The sequence below is a fragment of the Salvelinus fontinalis genome, chromosome 1, assembly GCF_029448725.1.
Source record: "Salvelinus fontinalis isolate EN_2023a chromosome 1, ASM2944872v1, whole genome shotgun sequence".
In the NCBI taxonomy this organism is placed as follows: Eukaryota; Metazoa; Chordata; class Actinopteri; order Salmoniformes; family Salmonidae; genus Salvelinus; species Salvelinus fontinalis.
Window position 1 is genome coordinate 60,617,517 of NC_074665.1, and position 18,888 is coordinate 60,636,404.

At 41.9% G+C, this 18,888-nt stretch overlaps 1 protein-coding gene across 1 annotated transcript; it reads right to left on the bottom strand.

The window, feature by feature from the left end:
• Nucleotides 1-2,888: 2,888 nt before the first annotated feature.
• On the bottom strand, nucleotides 2,889-8,934 carry eif4ebp2 (eukaryotic translation initiation factor 4E binding protein 2). The gene is made up of 3 exons (XM_055928391.1): nucleotides 8,605-8,934; nucleotides 4,438-4,623; nucleotides 2,889-4,256 (listed from the first exon to the last, which is right to left on the bottom strand). The coding sequence occupies exons 1-3, from the start codon at nucleotides 8,741-8,743 to the stop codon at nucleotides 4,225-4,227; spliced, it is 357 nt and encodes a 118-aa protein (XP_055784366.1). The 5' UTR covers nucleotides 8,744-8,934; the 3' UTR covers nucleotides 2,889-4,224.
• Nucleotides 8,935-18,888: the final 9,954 nt, after the last annotated feature.

Here is an 18,888-nt window from a genome sequence, read left to right on the forward strand (position 1 = left end):
AGCCAGGCCTAATCGCACAACATCTGTGCCCGACTTCACTAATGCTCTTGTGGCTGAATGGAAGCAAGTCCCCGCAGCAATGTTTCAACATCTAGTGGACAGCCTTTTCCAGAAGAGGGGAGGCTGTTATAGCAGCAAAGGGGGGACCAACTCCATATTAATGGCCATTATTTTGGACTGAGATGTTCGACGAGCATGTGTCCACATACACTACATGACCAAAAGTATTTGCTGTACTTGAAACACTTGACATTGCATACCACCTAGTGGTCAAAACAATATCCTGCACCAGGGCTATTCAATAATTGACTCTAGGGCTGAGGAACTACAACCCATATAGCCTTATGGTGTCATATTTGCAGAGGACTTGTATTACTATTAAAATGTCCGTTATTTAATTATTGGGTGTTTTCAAGACAACTGGGAACTAAAAAAATGAGGTTAAATCATGACGCCAGTGATCTTCAAGCAGGAAAGTCAGAGCTCTAGAAAGAGGCCAGAGTTGCAGACTATTCCCGAGTTGGATGACCGTTCAAAATTATTTTTCTTAGTCGGAGCAACATTTTTTTCAAGTTCCCAGTTGTCTTCAACACACTGAAGTCGGAGATTTCCGAGTTCCCAGTCGTTTCGAACGCGACAAACCCAAGCATGTCTGTTTTTCCAAAGGACGATTCGGACGTGATTCAACTGCCCCCTGTAATTCATTTTTTACCGCTATGTTCTTTGAAGCTCTTTTCCCAGAAAAAGGATCTAAAGTGAAAATTATCTCTGTGACTGATTAAAAAAGAAAGACTCTTCAATGTACAGTGGGGAGAACAAGTATTTGATACACTGCCGATTTTGCAGGTTTTCCTACTTACAAAGCATGTAGAGGTCTGTAATTTTTTATCATATGTACACTTCAACTGTGAGAGACGGAATCTAAAACAAAAATCCAGAAAATCACATTGTATGATTTTTAAGTAATTCATTTGCATTTTTTGATACATCAGAAAAGCAGAACTTAATATTTGGTACAGAAACCTTTGTTTGCAATTACAGAGATCATACGTTTCCTGTAGTTCTTGACCAGGTTTGCACACACTGCAGCAGGGATTTTGGCCCACTCCTCCATACAGACCTTCTCCAGATCCTTCAGGTTTCGGGGCTGTCGCTGGGCAATACGGACTTTCAGCTCCCTCCAAAGATGTTCTATTGGGTTCAGGTCTGGAGACTGGCTAGGCCACTCCAGGACCTTGAGATGCTTCTTACGGAGCCACTCCTTAGTTGCCCTGGCTGTGTGGTTCGGGTCGTTGTCATGCTGGAAGAGCCAGCCACGACCCATCTTCAATGCTCTTACTGAGGGAAGGAGGTTGTTGGCCAAGATCTCGCGATACATGGCCCCATCCATCCTCCCCTCAATACGGTGCAGTCGTCCTGTCCCCTTTGCAGAAAAGCATCCCCAAAGAATGATGTTTCCACCTCCATGCTTCACGGTTGGGATTGTGTTCTTGGGGTTGTACTCATCCTTCTTCCTCCAAACACGGCGAGTGAAGTTTAGACCAAAAAGCTCTATTTTTGTCTCATCAGAACACATGACCTTCTCCCATTCCTCCTCTGGATCATCCAGATGGTCATTGGCAAACTTCAGACTCAAATCAAATCAAGTTTATTTTATATAGCCCTTCGTACATCAGCTAATATCTCGAAGTGCTGTACAGAAACCCAGCCTAAAACCCCAAACAGCAAGCAATGCAGGTGTAGAAGCACGGCGGCTAGGAAAAACTCCCTAGAAAGGCCAAACCCTAGGAAGAAACCTAGAGGAACCAGGCTATGAGGGGTGGCCAGTCCTCTTCTGGCTGTGCCGGGTGGAGATTATAACAGAACAGACGGGCAGACGGGCCTGGACATGCGCTGGCTTGAGCAGGGGGACCTTGCGTGCGCTGCAGGATTTTAATCCATGACGGCGTAGTGTGTTACTAATGGTTTTCTTTGAGACTGTGGTTCCAGCTCTCTTCAGGTCATTGACCAGGTCCTGCCGTGTAGTTCTGGGCTGATCCCTCACCTTCCTCATGATCATTGATGTCCCACGAGGTGAGATCTTGCATGGAGCCCCAGACCGAGGGGGATTGACCGTCATTTTGAACTTCTTCCATTTTCTAATAATTGCGCCAACAGTTGTTGCCTTCTCACCAAGCTGCTTGCCTATTGTCCTGTAGCCCATCCCAGCCTTGTGCAGGTCTACAATTTTAGCCCTGATGTCCTTACACAGCTCTCTGGTCTTGGCCATTGTGGAGAGGTTGGAGTCTGTTTGATTGAGTGTGTGGACAGGTGTCTTTTATACAGGTAACGAGTGGAGAACAGGAGGGCTTCTTAAAGAAAAACTAACAGGTCTGTGAGAGACGGAATTCTTACTGGTTGGTAGGTGATCAAATATTTATTTCATGCAATAAAATGCAAATTGTTTACTTAAATCATACAATGTGATTTTCTGGATTTTTGTTGTAGATTCCGTCTCTCACAGTTGAAGTGTACATATGATAAAAATTACAGACCTCTACATGTTTTGTAAGTAGGAAAACCTGCAAAATCGGCAGTGTATCAAATACTTGTTCTCCCCACTGTATACAGTGTACCCAAGCGTGACATTGAACACACCTGGGAAAATAGCTTGCAGTATGTGGAGTCTTTTCTTTTTATTGAACATACTGTGTACACTCTAATCTCCAACACCTGCTCAAAGCAACTGGATGTATGTATATTCCTCTCTATGTGTATATCTGTCTTTTGGAGGGGTTGGGACTGGGAAAAAGCAGAAGACAAATGTGTTGGACATTCGTGTACTTTTGTTATCAATGTGATCACAACCATGTGAAACCATGTGTACAGACAAAACAGGGAGAACAGCATAATCCTCATCATAAGGAACTTTATTGATCTTGCTGTAACAGTGTCCACTGGCATTGAAATTTCTAAAAAAAATGCTTTTAATTCAAATTAGAACAGCAGTTAGGTTTGTAGTTTCAAATCTCTTTTGCGACAAAATACAAACCATTCATGTAGCTAATTCAAATGTATTTAGTAATTATCGGATTGTTTAACATTTAGAATAGCCTGAAATAATGTATAAATTCATTTTCTCCTTTCATTTTGCAAATCTATCAAACCATCACCACAAACGGAAAGCCAGTTTTCCTAATGGTAAATCTTTATAAAATCCTTTACCAGAAAGACCCAAAACGCAACAAAGTCAGGCTTGTATTGGTGATGGATAGATATTCAAGGCTTGGAATGATGATGAAATTCTCAGCTAATTAGAATTTAAATCAGTCACATCATCCCTTATGAGTTTAATTGCTGGTAACTAACGGACTACAAAACAGGCAGGCAAGAGCATATCCATTTTTGTTTTTTTTATGAACATTTTACCCAAACAATGACAAAGGTTCTGAAAAGGATAAGTAATATCAATCCCTTTGACAGAGGATTCTAAGGCCAGTACTTTGCTCTACAAAGTAGTACAAGTAGTAGATGTTGTACAGTTTCTTAGGCCCCATTATAAAATGTCTAAAGCAGTAAAGACGGCTTTGATTACAGTGTACTCTGGTATTAAGGACACATACAGAATGGTCAGTTTAGATTACTGCCTTGACTTGGGCGTCTAGATTTTGTTAATGGTTAAGAATATCTCTGGTTACCTTTAGACTCTTTCCCTTGTTGTGTGGCTGAAGTACATACAATACATTTACGGCAGTTGGTAACCCTGAGACCTATTCAAATAGACCTGCAGAGTCTTCCGCTAGGTCTCAGGGTTAGCCATAGCCTGGTAGCCCAGTCAGTTTGTATTGTAGCCAACTCCTCTTTGTGTTGTTTCATTGTCATGCCAAACTATGGCTTGACAACGATAGAAGAGTTGGCAACAACACATGCAGGCTACATTCCAATATCCACACTACCATACCACTTAGGATGCATGTCAAATACATTGCTTCATTCTAAGTGGTATGCTAGCATGGACATTGAAACAGAGCCACAGTATGGGGCCAAGTTGGCCGTACAGTTAACGTATTACATGGTATAGTTTATCTGCGTGGTTTACATACATCACACCCAGTGACGGCAAGACAGAGAGCTAAAGAAGATGGCTGCTGTGAGAGCTCACAACATTGGTTTCTACAAGCCAAGCCACTGGCGCACAGCACAGGAACCAGGTTTGTTTCTTCTTCTGTTGTTCCTCAGGTGAGGTCAGATGTCCATCTCAAACTGAGCATCCTCACCTTTAAAACACAAGAACACAAATACAATGTCATCTGTACTCTAAAGCAGGGGGTGTAATACCTTTGTTATTACTAATTTGACTCAGGGGTTCCATGATAAAACATGGTTGACATGGACTACAGAGAGAGAGCATGTTGTATGGCATGACAACAGTAGTCAGAGGATATGGCACCCACTGACCGGTGGCTGTCTTGCCATGACTGTTGTGGGGTTTGATGTGGTTGCTGGCCTCGTTCCTTCTGTTCTCGGTCAGGACGTTGAGGCTGGTCACCCCGGGGATGATGGGCAGATGGGCCGGGGGGGTCTGGGCGATGGGGGAGTTACGCCGGTCCAATAGGAACTTACGGTCGTAGATGATCCTGGTCCCTATGATAAAGGAGAGTGATTATTTAATAACATCTTTGACATATTAGTTACAACCATCGAATGTATAGAAATAAACCTGTTTAGTTCGTTACATATTTTTAAACAAAAGATGGCGTGTCATGTACAACATGGCCTAGGCACCTACATCAGATGCTGGGATAATTGTTTACAGTATCGTCAAACAAAAAGCTGTAAACAAAAAGCAGAGGCCTTAGCTTTCTATAAACATTATTTCAATAAAAGTGAAATATTTATTTAAATGCAAAAGCACTGTCTGGGACAATGAAATTCAGATACTTCCTCAAACCAGCCACGCATGTATGAATATATGAATACATTGTAACTACCTACAGTGCCTTCAGGAAGTATTCACACCCCTTCACTTTTTCCACATTTTGTTGTGTTACTACGGAAGTCCAGAGAGATCATATGAATTAAAAAAAATATATACCCTCGTTATGTTGAGATCCCAACTTATTTATCTCATGATCACGACATCACAAAAGTTGTTTTTGTCAGGATCACAAGATTAACTCTATAAATAGAAATAGACGCATTGATGATTGACAGTATGGCTGAGGCAGAGCCCATGGTGGATCAGCGTATGTTTTTATTGATTACTACACTAAGGGATGGTACATTTAATCCTAACATCATGCTTTCATTTGTGTTTGGCACTCATTATCTGTTTATAAGTTAGAATGTTAACAAGCTAAATGTCTCTTATCTTGAGCCAAGAGCTCATGGGGCATCTGAGCCTTCGTGGGGCAATTAAGCCCTGAACGATGCCTAACAAGCAGCCCTGTCTCCCAGGCTGTATGCCACCTCCAAGACCACAGTCAACCGCATGGAAGCAACAATGTAGCTAACTTGGCTAGTCTTGTGAGCAAGCTAGCTAGTTAGCCTTGTTGCTAGCGTGTTATATATGCTGGTTGTTAGCTTTCATAACATATGTTTATAATTGTACGGGACACTTTATGTTTATTATATAATATTTAAAATGTACAGAGTGGGTGAGCTCCATTTCTGACAGGATGATAAGATTCAATAGCAGCCTCAGAGGCTGATAAATCAGGATTCTACCTTGTAGGCAGTTTCATAGGTAAAGCTCCTTGCAGGCAGATTAGCAGTCAGGATGCATTATCTATATGATCAAGACTGGGTGCTCTCTATTCCTGACAGGCTGATCAGATTCATTAGAAGCCTCAGAGGCTGATAAGGCAGGATGCTACCTAGTTGGCTGTCTGCAAGGAGCCTTACACATGAAACAGTCTACAAGTATCCTGACATCAGCTGCTGAGGCTGCTATTGAATCTGATCAGCCTGCCAGGAATAGAGCTCACCCCCTGGATCAGATAAGCATATGGCTATAAAGCACTTTCACAGCTAATCTACCTGCAATAAGACTTGCCTATAAAAACAGCCTATAAGGCAGCTTCCTGACTTATCAGCCCTGGAGGCTGAAATTTAATCAGATAAGCCTGTCAGGCATGGAGCTCACCCAATGTAAATATTACCCACAAACATGAAGCATCCCTTATAATTATACACATCAATTATGCAAGCTAACAACCAGAATAGATAACAAGCTAGCTAACAAGACTATCTAGCTAGCTCACAAAACTAGCCAGGTTAGCTCTGTAGTTCCTTGCATGCGATTGACTGTGGTCTTGGGGGCGGCACGGAGCTTAGGAGACAGTGCTGCTTGTCAGGTATCATTCAGGGCTCAAATGCCCCACATTGCACTCAACAAAGCCATACGGCTCCTTGATGAAGTTGTTATTTTGCATCTGAACTAATGAATGGATGATGCATGGTACTTTTGATTATCTTGTGATCTCGACAAAACAACTTTTGTTATGTAGTGATAAGATAAATACGTTGTGATCGACATAACGAGGGAACAATTTTTTTAAATTAATTTGTCCTCTCTGGCCTTCCGCGTGTTACAGTCTGAATTTAAAATGGATTAAAATGAGATTTTGTGTCACTGGCTTACATACAATACCCCATAATGTCAAAGTGGGAATATGTTGTAAGATTTTTTACTAATTAATAAACAATGAAATGTCGTGAGTCAATAAGTACTCTTTGTTATTGCAAGCCTAAATAAGTTCAGGAGTAAACATGTGCTTAAGTCCCATAATAAGTTGCATGGAGTCACTATGTGGGCAATAATAGTATTTAACATGATTTTTGAATGACTACCTAATTTCTGTACCCCACACATTACATTTTCTGTAAGGTAAAAAAAAATGTTTTTGTGAACTAACGATCGCACTTGACTCTTTTCCCCTTTACTAGCGCTGACTTTGCTGATAGCTTCTTTATTGAGGAACATTTGACTTATTATCACTGTGATTCTCCCACCTAGCTGTCTTAAGATGAATGCACTGTAAGTCGCTCTGGATAACAGCATCTGCTAAATGACTCAAATGTAAGAAGGTCCCGAGTCAAGCATTTCAACCACAAAGACCAGGGAGGTTTTCCAATGCCTAGCAAAAGGCACCTATTGGTAGATAGGTGAATTTTTTTGTTGTTGTTGAAAACATTGACTATCCCTTTGAGCATGATGCAGTTATTAATTCCACTTTGGATAGTGTATCAATACATGCAGTCACGACAAAGATATAGGCGTCCTTCCTAACTCAGTTGCCGGAGAGGAAGGAACAAGCTCAGGGATTTCACCATGATGCCAGTGGTGACTTTTAAACCGTTAGAGTTTAATGGTTGTGATAGGAGAAAACTGAGGATGGATCAACAACATTGTAGTTACTCCACAATAATAACCTAAATGACAGAGTGAAAAGAAGGAAGCCTGTACAGAAAAAAAAATATTCCAAAACATGCATCCTGTTTGTAATAAGGCACTAAAGTAAAACTGCAAAAAAGGTGGCAAATAAATTAACTTTGTCTTGAATACAAAGCGTTGTTTGGGGAAAATCCAATACGTCACTGAGTACCACTTCATATTTTCCAGCATGGTGGTGGCTGCATCATGTTATGGGTGTGAATGTCATCGACAAGGACTAGGGAGTTTTTTTATGATAAAAGTGATAGAGTATGATAGAGTTTTTTATGATAAAAAGAAATAGAGCTAAGCACAGGCAAAATCCTAGAGGAAAACCTGTTTCAGTGTGCTTTCCAACAAACACTGGGAGACAAATTCACCTTTCAGCAAGACAATAGCTAATAATTCACCTTTTCACAAGGCCAAATATACACTGGAGTTGCTTACCAAGACGACATTGTATGTTCCTGAGTGGCCTAGTTAAGGTATGGACTTAAATCGGCTTAAAAATCCATGGCAAGACATAAAAATGGCTGTCTAGCGATGATCATCAACTAACTTGACAGAGCTTGAAGAATTTGCAAATATTGTACAATCCGGTTGTGTAAAGCTCTTAGAGACTTACCCCGAAAGACTCACAGCTATAATCGGTGCCTAAGGTGATTCTAACATGTATTGACTCAGGGGGTTGAAATCTTATGTAATGAAGATATATTAGTGTTATATTTTATTATAAAAAAATATATATATATACTGTATATATATTCTTTTTTATGTTCGAAATTGAATTCCACTTTATCATTAGAGTATTTTGTGTGGATCGTTGACGATAAAATGGATTTCAATGTAATCTTTATCTCACCTTGTAACATTTTTTTTTGAAAAAGGCAAGGTGGTTGAATACTTTCTGAAGGCATTGTAATAAATAACATATTGCACTGTTACAAATGTAGCCAACATGACTCAGAATCATTGCGTTGAACACCAACCAATCACATTGCCAAAGGTGACGGCAGGGTCTGAGCAAACCTTTGTTTTTGTTTTGAACGCTTGGAGGATGCCTTGACATGCAATCGGTCTAGCTACTGTAGGCCACAATGCACGACAGTGCATAGCGAAATGGCGACAGTTGCTGAAACACACATCATATCAGTAATAAGATACAATTTATAGGTTCGGGTTGATTTTACCTCCCGGAGTTGTTGAAAATAAAGTGCCTCCAGGGGTGGTGCAATAATCATGAGGTAGCTGTGTTCTATCGTTGATCAACACCGTCCTGGTTGGAATGGCCCTGCTTTCGCTAAGCTGACGACTGGTAGACGACGACATTTCACCCCCGGTTTAGTGACTGGTCAGACGGTGTTGCAATCTGTAGGTGGTTGATGCCTAACCTGACGGACGGTGGAACCCAGGACCTTTTCCCTTTCTATCTTATCTCTTCCCAAGGCTTTCTTGTCGCTCCTCTCTTCCTCCCAGCCGTCAGTACATCCCCACTCCCTCCGCCAGGCAGGAAAAACAACACAAGCAGACCGGATATGATGTCAATGAACGAGAGCCACCACACGTGTTTAGAAAGAAAAATATTATACAAATATATATATATATTTGATGTAGGTTGAGGCCATATAGACCATGGTTCGCCATGGTTTGGGTTTATATTTTTGTTCAGCGTAGTTGATGATTCCTGCCATAGACTGTAAAAAATAATTGTTGAGGCCAGGTGCATCTTCTTCTCTGGTTCAGGGCAATGTTGCTTTACCGTTTCCATGTATCACGCAATCTACATGTAACAAACTGAATTCTGATTTATGGCAGAAGAAGAACGCATAGTTTTAGTGGATTCATATGTTATCAAGATAGAAGATATCATGATATCTCCCATATTGAAGAAAATGTACAGTAGAATGGGTTGGAGACCTGACTTATTTTCAGCTGGTTTGCAAAAAACCTATGGTTACATGCACACAATAATGCTATTATTGTGGATAGCAGGGGTACAACTTTCACTGGGGACAGGAGGGTCATGTACCCCCCCCCCCCCCACACATTCTAAAATTGCATTTTTGTCCTGGTCGGGTAGGCTGTTTGGAGTGTTTATCCGACTGGATAAAAAATAAACAACAATAATTATGTCCCCCCCCACTTCTAAAACCAAAGTTACACCCTTGGTGGATAGTCCGATTAATATAATAGTTTGATTAAAATGTTTACATGCTTTCCCGAATAATTCGGTTTCCATGGACACATCTGAAATCAGGCTACCTGGTGGCACTTCGATGAATGCTGTCACGCCCTGGCCATAGAGAGGTTTTTATTCTCTATTTTGGTTAGGCCAGGGTGTGACTAGGGTGGGCATTCTAGTTTCTTTATTTCTATGTTTTCTTTTTCTTTGTGTTTGGCCGGGTGTGGTTCTCAATCAGAGGCAGCTGTCTATTGTTGTCTCTGAGAACCATACTTAGGTAGCTCTTTTTTCCACCTGTGTTTGTGAAAAGTTGACTTTTGTTTAGGGCACATAGCCTGTAGCTTCACGGTTAGGTTTTGTAGTGTTTGTTGTTTTGTTCGGTGTCATTTTTATCAATAAAGAGAAAATGTACGCTCACCACGCTGCACCTTGGTCCTCTCCTTTCAACAGCCGTGACAAATGCAGAAAATAATCAACTCAAATGAACGTTCTACCACAGCGACCATGTTATTTTTGGGAAGCATATTTTATGGAACGCATGTCCTAATAGATCAGAAAACCAGGCAGGTGTTTTATGCTTACTTCAATTTAGATTTTACGCCGATTAAGATACAGAGTATGGTGTTTACATTACTATTGAAAAAAATGCTTACTTTCAAAATCAATTTGTCTAATTATTACTGTGCATGTAAACATACTCATTGATAAACTCTTATAAAATGAACTGCAGTATCAGTACATACACACTAATAATTCAATATAGATATTTTTTTAAATAATGTTTTGTTACATTTAACTGCCGGAAATGCTGTTATCGAGTTCTCCACCTGCTGTAGTGGAGCGGGTCAAGAGCTTTAAGTTCCTCGGGGTCCACATCACTAAGAAATGAACATGGTCCACACACACCAACACAGTCGTAAAGAGGGCAAGACAACACCTCTCCCCCCTCAGGAGGCTGAAAAGATTTGGCATGGGCCCTCAGATCCTCAAAGTTCTAAAGCTGGACCATTAGAGAGCATCTTGACTGGCTGCATCACCGCTTGGTTTGGCAACTGCTTAGCATCCGACCGCAAGGCGCTACAGAGTGTAGAGCGTACGGGCCAGTACATCACTGGGGCCGAGCTCCTTGCCATCCAGGACCTCTATACCAGGCGGTGTCAGAGGAAGGCCCTAAATGTTGAACGACTCCAGCCACCCAAGTCAGAGACTGTTCTCTCTGGTATCACACAGCAAGCAGTACCGATGCACCAAGTCTGGAACCAATAGGACCCGACCCTGAACTTCTACCCCCAAGCCATAAGAATACTAAATAGTTAACCAAATAGCTACACGGACTATCTGCATTGACCCTCTTTGCATTAGCTATTTTTACTCATCACATACGCTGCTGCTACTGTTTAGTATCTATCCTGTTGCCTAATCACTTTACCCCTACCTATATGTTCATATTTACCTCAATTACCTCATACCCTGCACATCGACTCGGTACAGGTACCCCGTGTATATAGCCAAGCTATCATCAAAGACCATACAATATGAAGATAGGCAGAAACTGCTTCTCCAATAGAAATCCCCAATCACGCTTGTAGGCGATGTAATGGTGAAATTGGCAAGCTAAGCTCATGTGCAGAAACACTTCATCAGGTCTAATGGTTGCCTCGCGTTGATCTGCGCATATGCAGGCCGTCAAATCAAAGGTACTCCTTCCATAAAGTTGTTTTTGAAGAAAATTCAAACATGTCAGTTTGTCATTTTCATGAAGTTGGAGTTATACCATGTTAAATTACTGAAGAGAAAATGAACAACTAAGGAAGAATTTTTCACTTCTCTCATTGACTTCTTAAACACCAAATCAGTATAGGGACAAAGTGGAGTCACAATTCAAAGGCTCAGACACGAGAAGTATGTGGCAGGGTCTACAGGCAATCACGGACTACAAAAAGAAAATCAGCCATGTCACGGTCTTGCTGCCAGCTCCCTCCTTCTCCGTGGCCGATGTGAGTAAGATATTTAAACGAGTTAACCCTCGCAACGCAAGGCTGCCGGCCCAGACGGCATCCCTAGCCACATCCTCAGAGCATGTGCAGACCAGCTGGCTGGTGTGTTTACGGACATATTACGGAAATATTCAATCTCCCCCTATCCCAGTCTGCTGTCCCAACATGGTTTAAGATGGCCACCATTCTTCCTGTAGCCAAGAATGCAAAGGTAACTGAATTAACTGTTATGGCTGCAAGGGGCAGTATTGAGTAGCCTGATAAAATGTGTCCATTTCAAACGGCGTCGTACTCAATTCTTGCTCGTACAATATGCATATTATTATTACTATTGGATAGAAAAGACTCTCTAGTTTCTAAAACCGTTTGAATTATTTCTCTGAGTGAAACAGAACTCATTCTGCAGCACTTTTCCTGACCCGGAAGTTCAAAGTCTGAAATCGATGCTCTGTTCAACTTCATGCCTATACATGGGCAATGAACGTAAGAGTCTATGTACACTTCATACACCTTCCTCTGGGTGTCAAGAAGGCTGTGAGAGAAGAAATGAGGTGATTATCTTGATCTGGGATGGAATAAATCCTCTTGGAATGACGTGTACCCAATTTCCGGTACTCTGAAGAACGCAATTTGGACAGTGGGATTGCCTTTTGTTTTGCTGACGTTATAGGCGAATATTATTTCCGGCTTTGATTTTATTTGATACATGTCACCATATCATCGTAACGTATGTTTTTTCAATATAGTTTCATCAGATTATAGAATTTTTTTCGGGAGTTTTGCCGTGTTCCGTTCTCTTCCGTTTGTTTACATGCAGAAATCCGTGCAACCCGGCTAGCGCGCTTGCTAAATGGAGAGAGAAAGTTGCCATTCTGAATCCAAACAACGACTCATCTGGACAAAGGACACCTTGTTCAACATTCTGATGAAAGATCAGCAAAAGTAAGACCCAATTTATGAGGTTATTTCATATATCTGTCGTAGTCGCCGGCGCCCAAGTGTTTCTATTGTGCTAAGCTAAGCTAATATAACGCTACATTTTGTTTTCGCTGTAAAACACTTAATAAATCGGAAATATTGTCTGGCATCACAAGATGCCTGTCTTTCATTTACTGTACACTATGTATTTTTCAGAAATGTTTTGTGACGAGTAATTAGGTATTTGACGTTGGTGTCTGTAAATATTATGTCTGCTTTCGGTGCAATTTCTGAATGTAGCTGCAATGTAAACTATGATTTATACCTGAAATATGCACATTTTTCGAAAAAAACATTTGCTATACAATAAATATGTTATCAGACTGTCATCTGATGAGGTTGTTTCTTGGTTAGTGGCTATTTTTATCTTTATTTGGACGAATTTGTGATAGCTACTGATGTGGTAAAAAACTGATGGAGTAATAAAAGTGGAGTCTTTTGCTAACGTGGTTAGCTAATAGATTTACATATTTTGTCTTCCCTGTAAAACATTTTAAAAATCGGACATGTTGGCTGGATTCACGAGATGTGTACCTTTCAGATGCTGTATTGGACTTGTTAATGTGTGAAAGTTAAATATTTAAAAAAAAACGCAGGGCTCTAGAGGGTGGTGCGGTCTGCACAACGCTTCACCAGGGTTGTCACAGGAAGGCCAAAAAGATAATCAAGGACAACAACCACCCGAGCCACTGCCTGTTCACCCCGCTATCATCCAGAAGGTGAGGTCAGTACAGGTGCATCAAAGCTGGGACCGAGAGACTGAAAAATAGCTTCTATCTCAAGGCCATCAGACTGTTAAACAGCCGCCACTAACACAGAGAGGCTGCCTACATACAGACTTGAAATAAATTGGCTACTTTAATAAATAGATCACTAATCACTTTAATAATGCCACTTTAATAATGTTTATATATCTTGCATTACTCATCCAATATGTATATACTGTATTTTTATACCATCTTTTGCATTTTGCCTATTCCGCTCGGTCATCGCTCATCCATATTTTTAAATGTATATATTCTTATTCCATCCATTTACTTAGATTTGTGTGTATTAGGTAGTTGTTGTGGAATTGTTAGATTACTTGTTAGATATTGCTGCACTGTCGGAACTAGAAGCACAAGCATTTCACTACACTCGCAATAACATCTGCTAACCATGTATCAAGGCGCCGGAGAAGATGGCTGACATTGTTTTTATTTGTATTTTTTTTAAATTATTCTGTACATAATGTTGCTGCTACCGTCTCTTATGACAGAAAATAACTTCTGGACATCAGAACAGCAAATAGTCCCCACAAACTGGCAGAAGCTTTTTTTCCTTTAACAAGCCCGACGTGAAGGACATACTGCTTCCCGGGAACAGGCTCGAATCCCCGTTATTTGCACGAAGAGAAGACGGAGAAAAAGAGGACGGAGGTCGGGCTGCCTTCTGAGAATTCGTAGGCGATCAAAGAACCCTCCACTGCCTTCTGTTCTACTAGCTAACTTGCAATTATTGGAAAATAAAATCGACGATCTATACGAGGAAGATTAAACTACCAATGGGACATTAAAAACTGTAATATCTTATGCTTCACGGAGTTGTGGTTGAACAACGACATTATCAACATACAGCTGGCTGGTTATACGCTGTATCAGCAGGATAGAACAGTGGCATCTGGTAAGACAAGGGGTGGCAGACTATGTATATTTGTAAAAAACAGCTTGTGCACAAAATCTAAGGAAGTCTCAAGGTTTTGCTTACCTGAGGTAGAGTATCTCATGATAAGCTGTAGACCACACTATCTACCTAGAGAGTTTTCATCTGTATTTTTCATAGCTGTCTACATACCACAACAGACCGATGCTGGCACTAAGACCGCACTCATTCCGCCATAAGCAAACAGGTGTCACGTTCCTAACCTTATTTCCTTTGTTCAGTCTTGTTTAGTTGGTCAGGACGTGAGCTGGGTGGGCATTCTATGTTATGTGTTTCCAGTGACTCGGTCTATAAAAAAGTGGTCAGATGAAGCAGATGCAAAACTACAGGACTGTTTTGCTAGCACAGACTGGAATATTTTCTGGGATTCTTCCAATGGCATTGAGTACACCACAAGTCACTGGCTTCATCAATAAGTGCATCGAGGACATCGTCCCCACAGTGATTGTACGTACATACCCCAACCAGAAGCCATGGATTACATTCGCACTGAGCTAAAAGGTAGAGCTGCCGCTTTCAAAGAGGCGGACTCTAACCCGGAAGCTTGTAAGAAATCTCGCTATACCCTTCGACAAAGCATCAAACAGGCAAAGTATCAATACAGGACTAAGATCGACTCGTACTACACCGGCTCTGACGCTCGTCAGATGTGGCAAGTCTTGCAAACTCTTAGACTACAAAGGGAAGCACAGCTGCGAGCTGCCCAGTGACACGAGCCAACCAGACGAGCTAAATTACTTCTATGCTTGCTTCGAGGAAAGTAACACTGAAACATGCATAAGAGCATCAGCTGTTCTGGACGATCGTGCGATCACGCGCTCCGTAGATGTGAGAAGACCTTTAAACAGGTCAACATTCACAGGGCCAGACGGATTACCGGGATGCGCTGACCAACTGGTAAGTGTCTTCATTTTCAACCTCTCCCTGTCTGAGTCTGTAATACCAACATGTTTCAAGCAGACCACCACAGTCCTTGTACCCAAAAACACTAAGGTAACCTGCCTAAATGACTACTGACCCGTAGCACTCACGTCTGCAGCCATGCTTTGAAAGGCTGATCATGGCTCACATCAACAGCATTATCCCAAAAACCCTAGACCCACTCCAATTTGCATACCACCCTAACAGATCCACAGATGATGCAATCTCTATTGCACTCCACACTGCTCTTTCCCACCTGGACAAAAGGAACACCTATGTGAGAATGCTATTCATTGACTACAGTTCAGCGTTCAACACCATAGTGCCCTCAAAGCTCATCAATAAGCTAAGCACCCTGGGCCTAAAGACCTCCCTCTGCAACTGGATCCTGGACTTCCTGACGGGCTGCCCCTAGGTGGTAAGGTTAGGTAATAACACATCTGTCATGCCGATCCTCAACACAGGGGCCCCTCAGGGGTGCATGCTCAGTCCCCTCCTGGACTCCCTGTTCACCCATAACTGCACGGCCAGTCACGACTCCAACACTGTCATTAAGTTTGCTGACGACACAACAGTTGTAAGCCTGATCACCGACAATGACGAGACAGCCTATAGGGAGTGCCAGGACAACCTCTCCCTCAACGTGATCAAGACAAAGGAGATGATTGTGGACTACAGGAAAAGGAGGACTGAGCATGCCCCCCTTCTCATCGACGGGGCTGTAGTGGAGCAGGTTGAGAGCTTCCAGTTCCTTGGTGTCCACATCATCGACAAACTAACATGGTCTAAGCACACCAAGACAGTCGTGAAGAGGGCACAACAAAACCTATTGCCCCTCAGGAGACTTGGTGTCCACATCATCGACAAACTAACATGGTCTAAGCACACCAAGACAGTCGTGAAGAGGGCACAACAAAACCTATTGCCCCTCAGGAGACTGAAAATATTTGGCATGGGTCCTCAGATCCTCAATAGGTTCTAAAGCTGCACCATCAAGAGCATCCTGACTTGTTGCATCACTGCCTGGTATGGCAACTGCTTGGCCTCCGACCACATGGCACAACAGAGGATAGTGCGTACAGCCCAGTACATCACTGGAGCCATGCTTCCTGCCATCCAGGACCTCTATACCAGGCGGTGTCAGAGGAAGGCCCTAAAAATTGTCAAAGACTCCAGCCACCCTGGTCATAGACTGTTCTCTCAACTACCGCACGGCAAGTCTAGGTCCAAGAGGCTTCAAAACAGCTTCTACCCCCAAGCCATAAGACTTCTGAACATCTAATCAAATGGCTACCCAGACTATTTGCATTGCCCCCTCCCCTTTTACTCCGCTGCTACTCTCTGTTAATATCTATGCATAGTAACTTTAATAACTCTACCTACATGTACATATTACCTTAATTACCTCGACTAACCGGTACCCCCGCACATTGACTCGGTACCGGTACCCCCTGTATATAGTTTTGCTTTGTTATTTTACCGCTGTTCTTTAATTACTTGTTTCTTTAATAATTTTTTTTCTTATTCTTATTTTATTTTTAAACTGCATTGTTGGTTAGGGGCTTGTAAGTAAGCATTTCACTGTAAGGTCTACACCTGTTGTATTCGGCGCAAGTGACCATTTTTTGTTGTTGATTTGAACCATGTGTGTGTGGCCAATAAAATTTGATTTGATCTTGGCCTGGTCTGTTTGGTCTGCTTCGCAACCATTTCCGGATGTCTTGCGATGTTGCACCTCTGGGTTTAGAAACTCTGTGTTATCGTTACTCATTGTGTATGTATTCTTCGTTTAATTATTATTCTATATTTTTCTCTCTGCATTGTTGGGAAGGGCACGTAACTAAGCCTTTCACTGTTAGTCTACACCTGTTATTTACGAAGCATGGGACAAATAAAATAAAATATTTAATTAATTTCCTTAGAAGACGATGTCAGCGGTCAACATGTGGGAGAAGTTGTGGGGCTTTCAAGATAACCTGGAACTCGAGTTCTAGAAAGATGCCCGAGTTTCTGACTTGAAATTCTGAGTTGGATGACCGTTCAAAATTATTTTTCCATATTTTTTCCCCCGAGTTCCCAGTTGTCTTGAACGCACTGTTGTCGGACATAGGGGCTCCTGAGTGGCGCAGCGGTGTAAGTGTTACGTTCCCCAGTTTCTGTGTTGTATTTGAGTGTGTGTGTTTCAGGAGATGGCTTCCTGGAAGCCTCCCCAACCAGCTGATTGGTCGACCCCAGGCTAATTGATGATTGGAGCTGACTCAGCCCCCTCGTCAAGAAGCAGCTGACTCTAATCACCATTGCCACCAGAAGATATAAAAGCCAGTGTTCTGTTCAGAAGGAAAGAGAAATGATTAGAGAGAGAAAAGGTTGAATATTTTGGAGAGATTAGAGAGAGATATTTTTTCTGGAGAATTTGATTGTGATAGTGTTGGTTGTTTCTCAAAGAGATTTGGTATGTACTATGTAAGTTGTTGCTGAGGGAGCTGATTGGTTATGTCTTATGTGTTATAGGACGCACTGTTTTGATTATTGAAATTGTTGTTCTGTTTAATTTGTTCCCAGGGGGGAAGAAGGCACTTTGGGAGTGCTTAGGCAAGAGGCCCGCAGGCATACATATACCCGTAGTATATTCACTGTCTAGGCACACTAGGTAAGACTTGGGTGGACCACCCCCTGTATTTTGGTTAGGGCACCAGGTGGTGCTAAGATAGTTAGATAGGAGAGGGGGAAACTTTGATATTTACTTTCTTTGCTTTGGTTCCGTTCAGCCCCTTTTCCCCATATTACAGTTTAAGGAAATAAATCCTAGTAAACAGTAAATTCTGACTTGTCATCCTTACTCGCATCTACAGTCCATACCTCTTTCACTTCACGGGAGTTGAGTTGTAGCAGGATGTTGCGTTCCCTCTTCTCAGAGGCGTGCGTAACAGTAAGGCACTGTATCTCAGTGCTTGAGGTGTCACTACAGACATCCTGGTTCGATTCCAGGCTGTATCACAACCTGGCTGTGATTGGGAGTCCCATAGGGCTGCGAGCAATTGGCCCAGCATCTGTTTGGCCGGTGTAGGCCGTCATTGTAAATAAGAATTTGTTCTTAATTAACTGACTTGCCTAGTTAAATAAAGCTAACGTTTTGAGTGTGGCAACTCGGGAACCTCAGTTAAAGTTTGCATATCGTTTTTTTTGTGTAGAGCTTCCTGATGGTTCATTGATACTTTCCAAGTGGTTCATTGATACTTTCCAAGAGATTGCAAATCACAGTTTCTGACTTCCCGAGTTGTCTTGAACGCAGCATCAGGGATAATAGACGAGTTTCCCACTAGTAATTACCAGTTGGAGGGGCATTTAAGTGGATTTTCACAGTCGTATGTGGTAAATACCACCTTCCCACTCGGTTAAGAACACAGCATAACATTTTGTTTGATGCTGCGTTAATAGGCAACTCAGATGTGCTATTCAGAAATAGGAAACGCAGACGTTTCCGAATGGGGAAACTCGTTGAGAGATAATACCCACGTTTCCCACTTGAAAGGTATCAGAATCAACCAATAGAAAGCTCAAAGCAAATAACTAGGTTTATTTTTAACTCGGCGGTTCTGAATTGTGATAGCCCGTGAACTCGCCATCATGCGTTTATGATTATTCATTATGCGCAGTTGCAGCACACTTTCTAAGCTTTCTGTCTAGAAATGCGC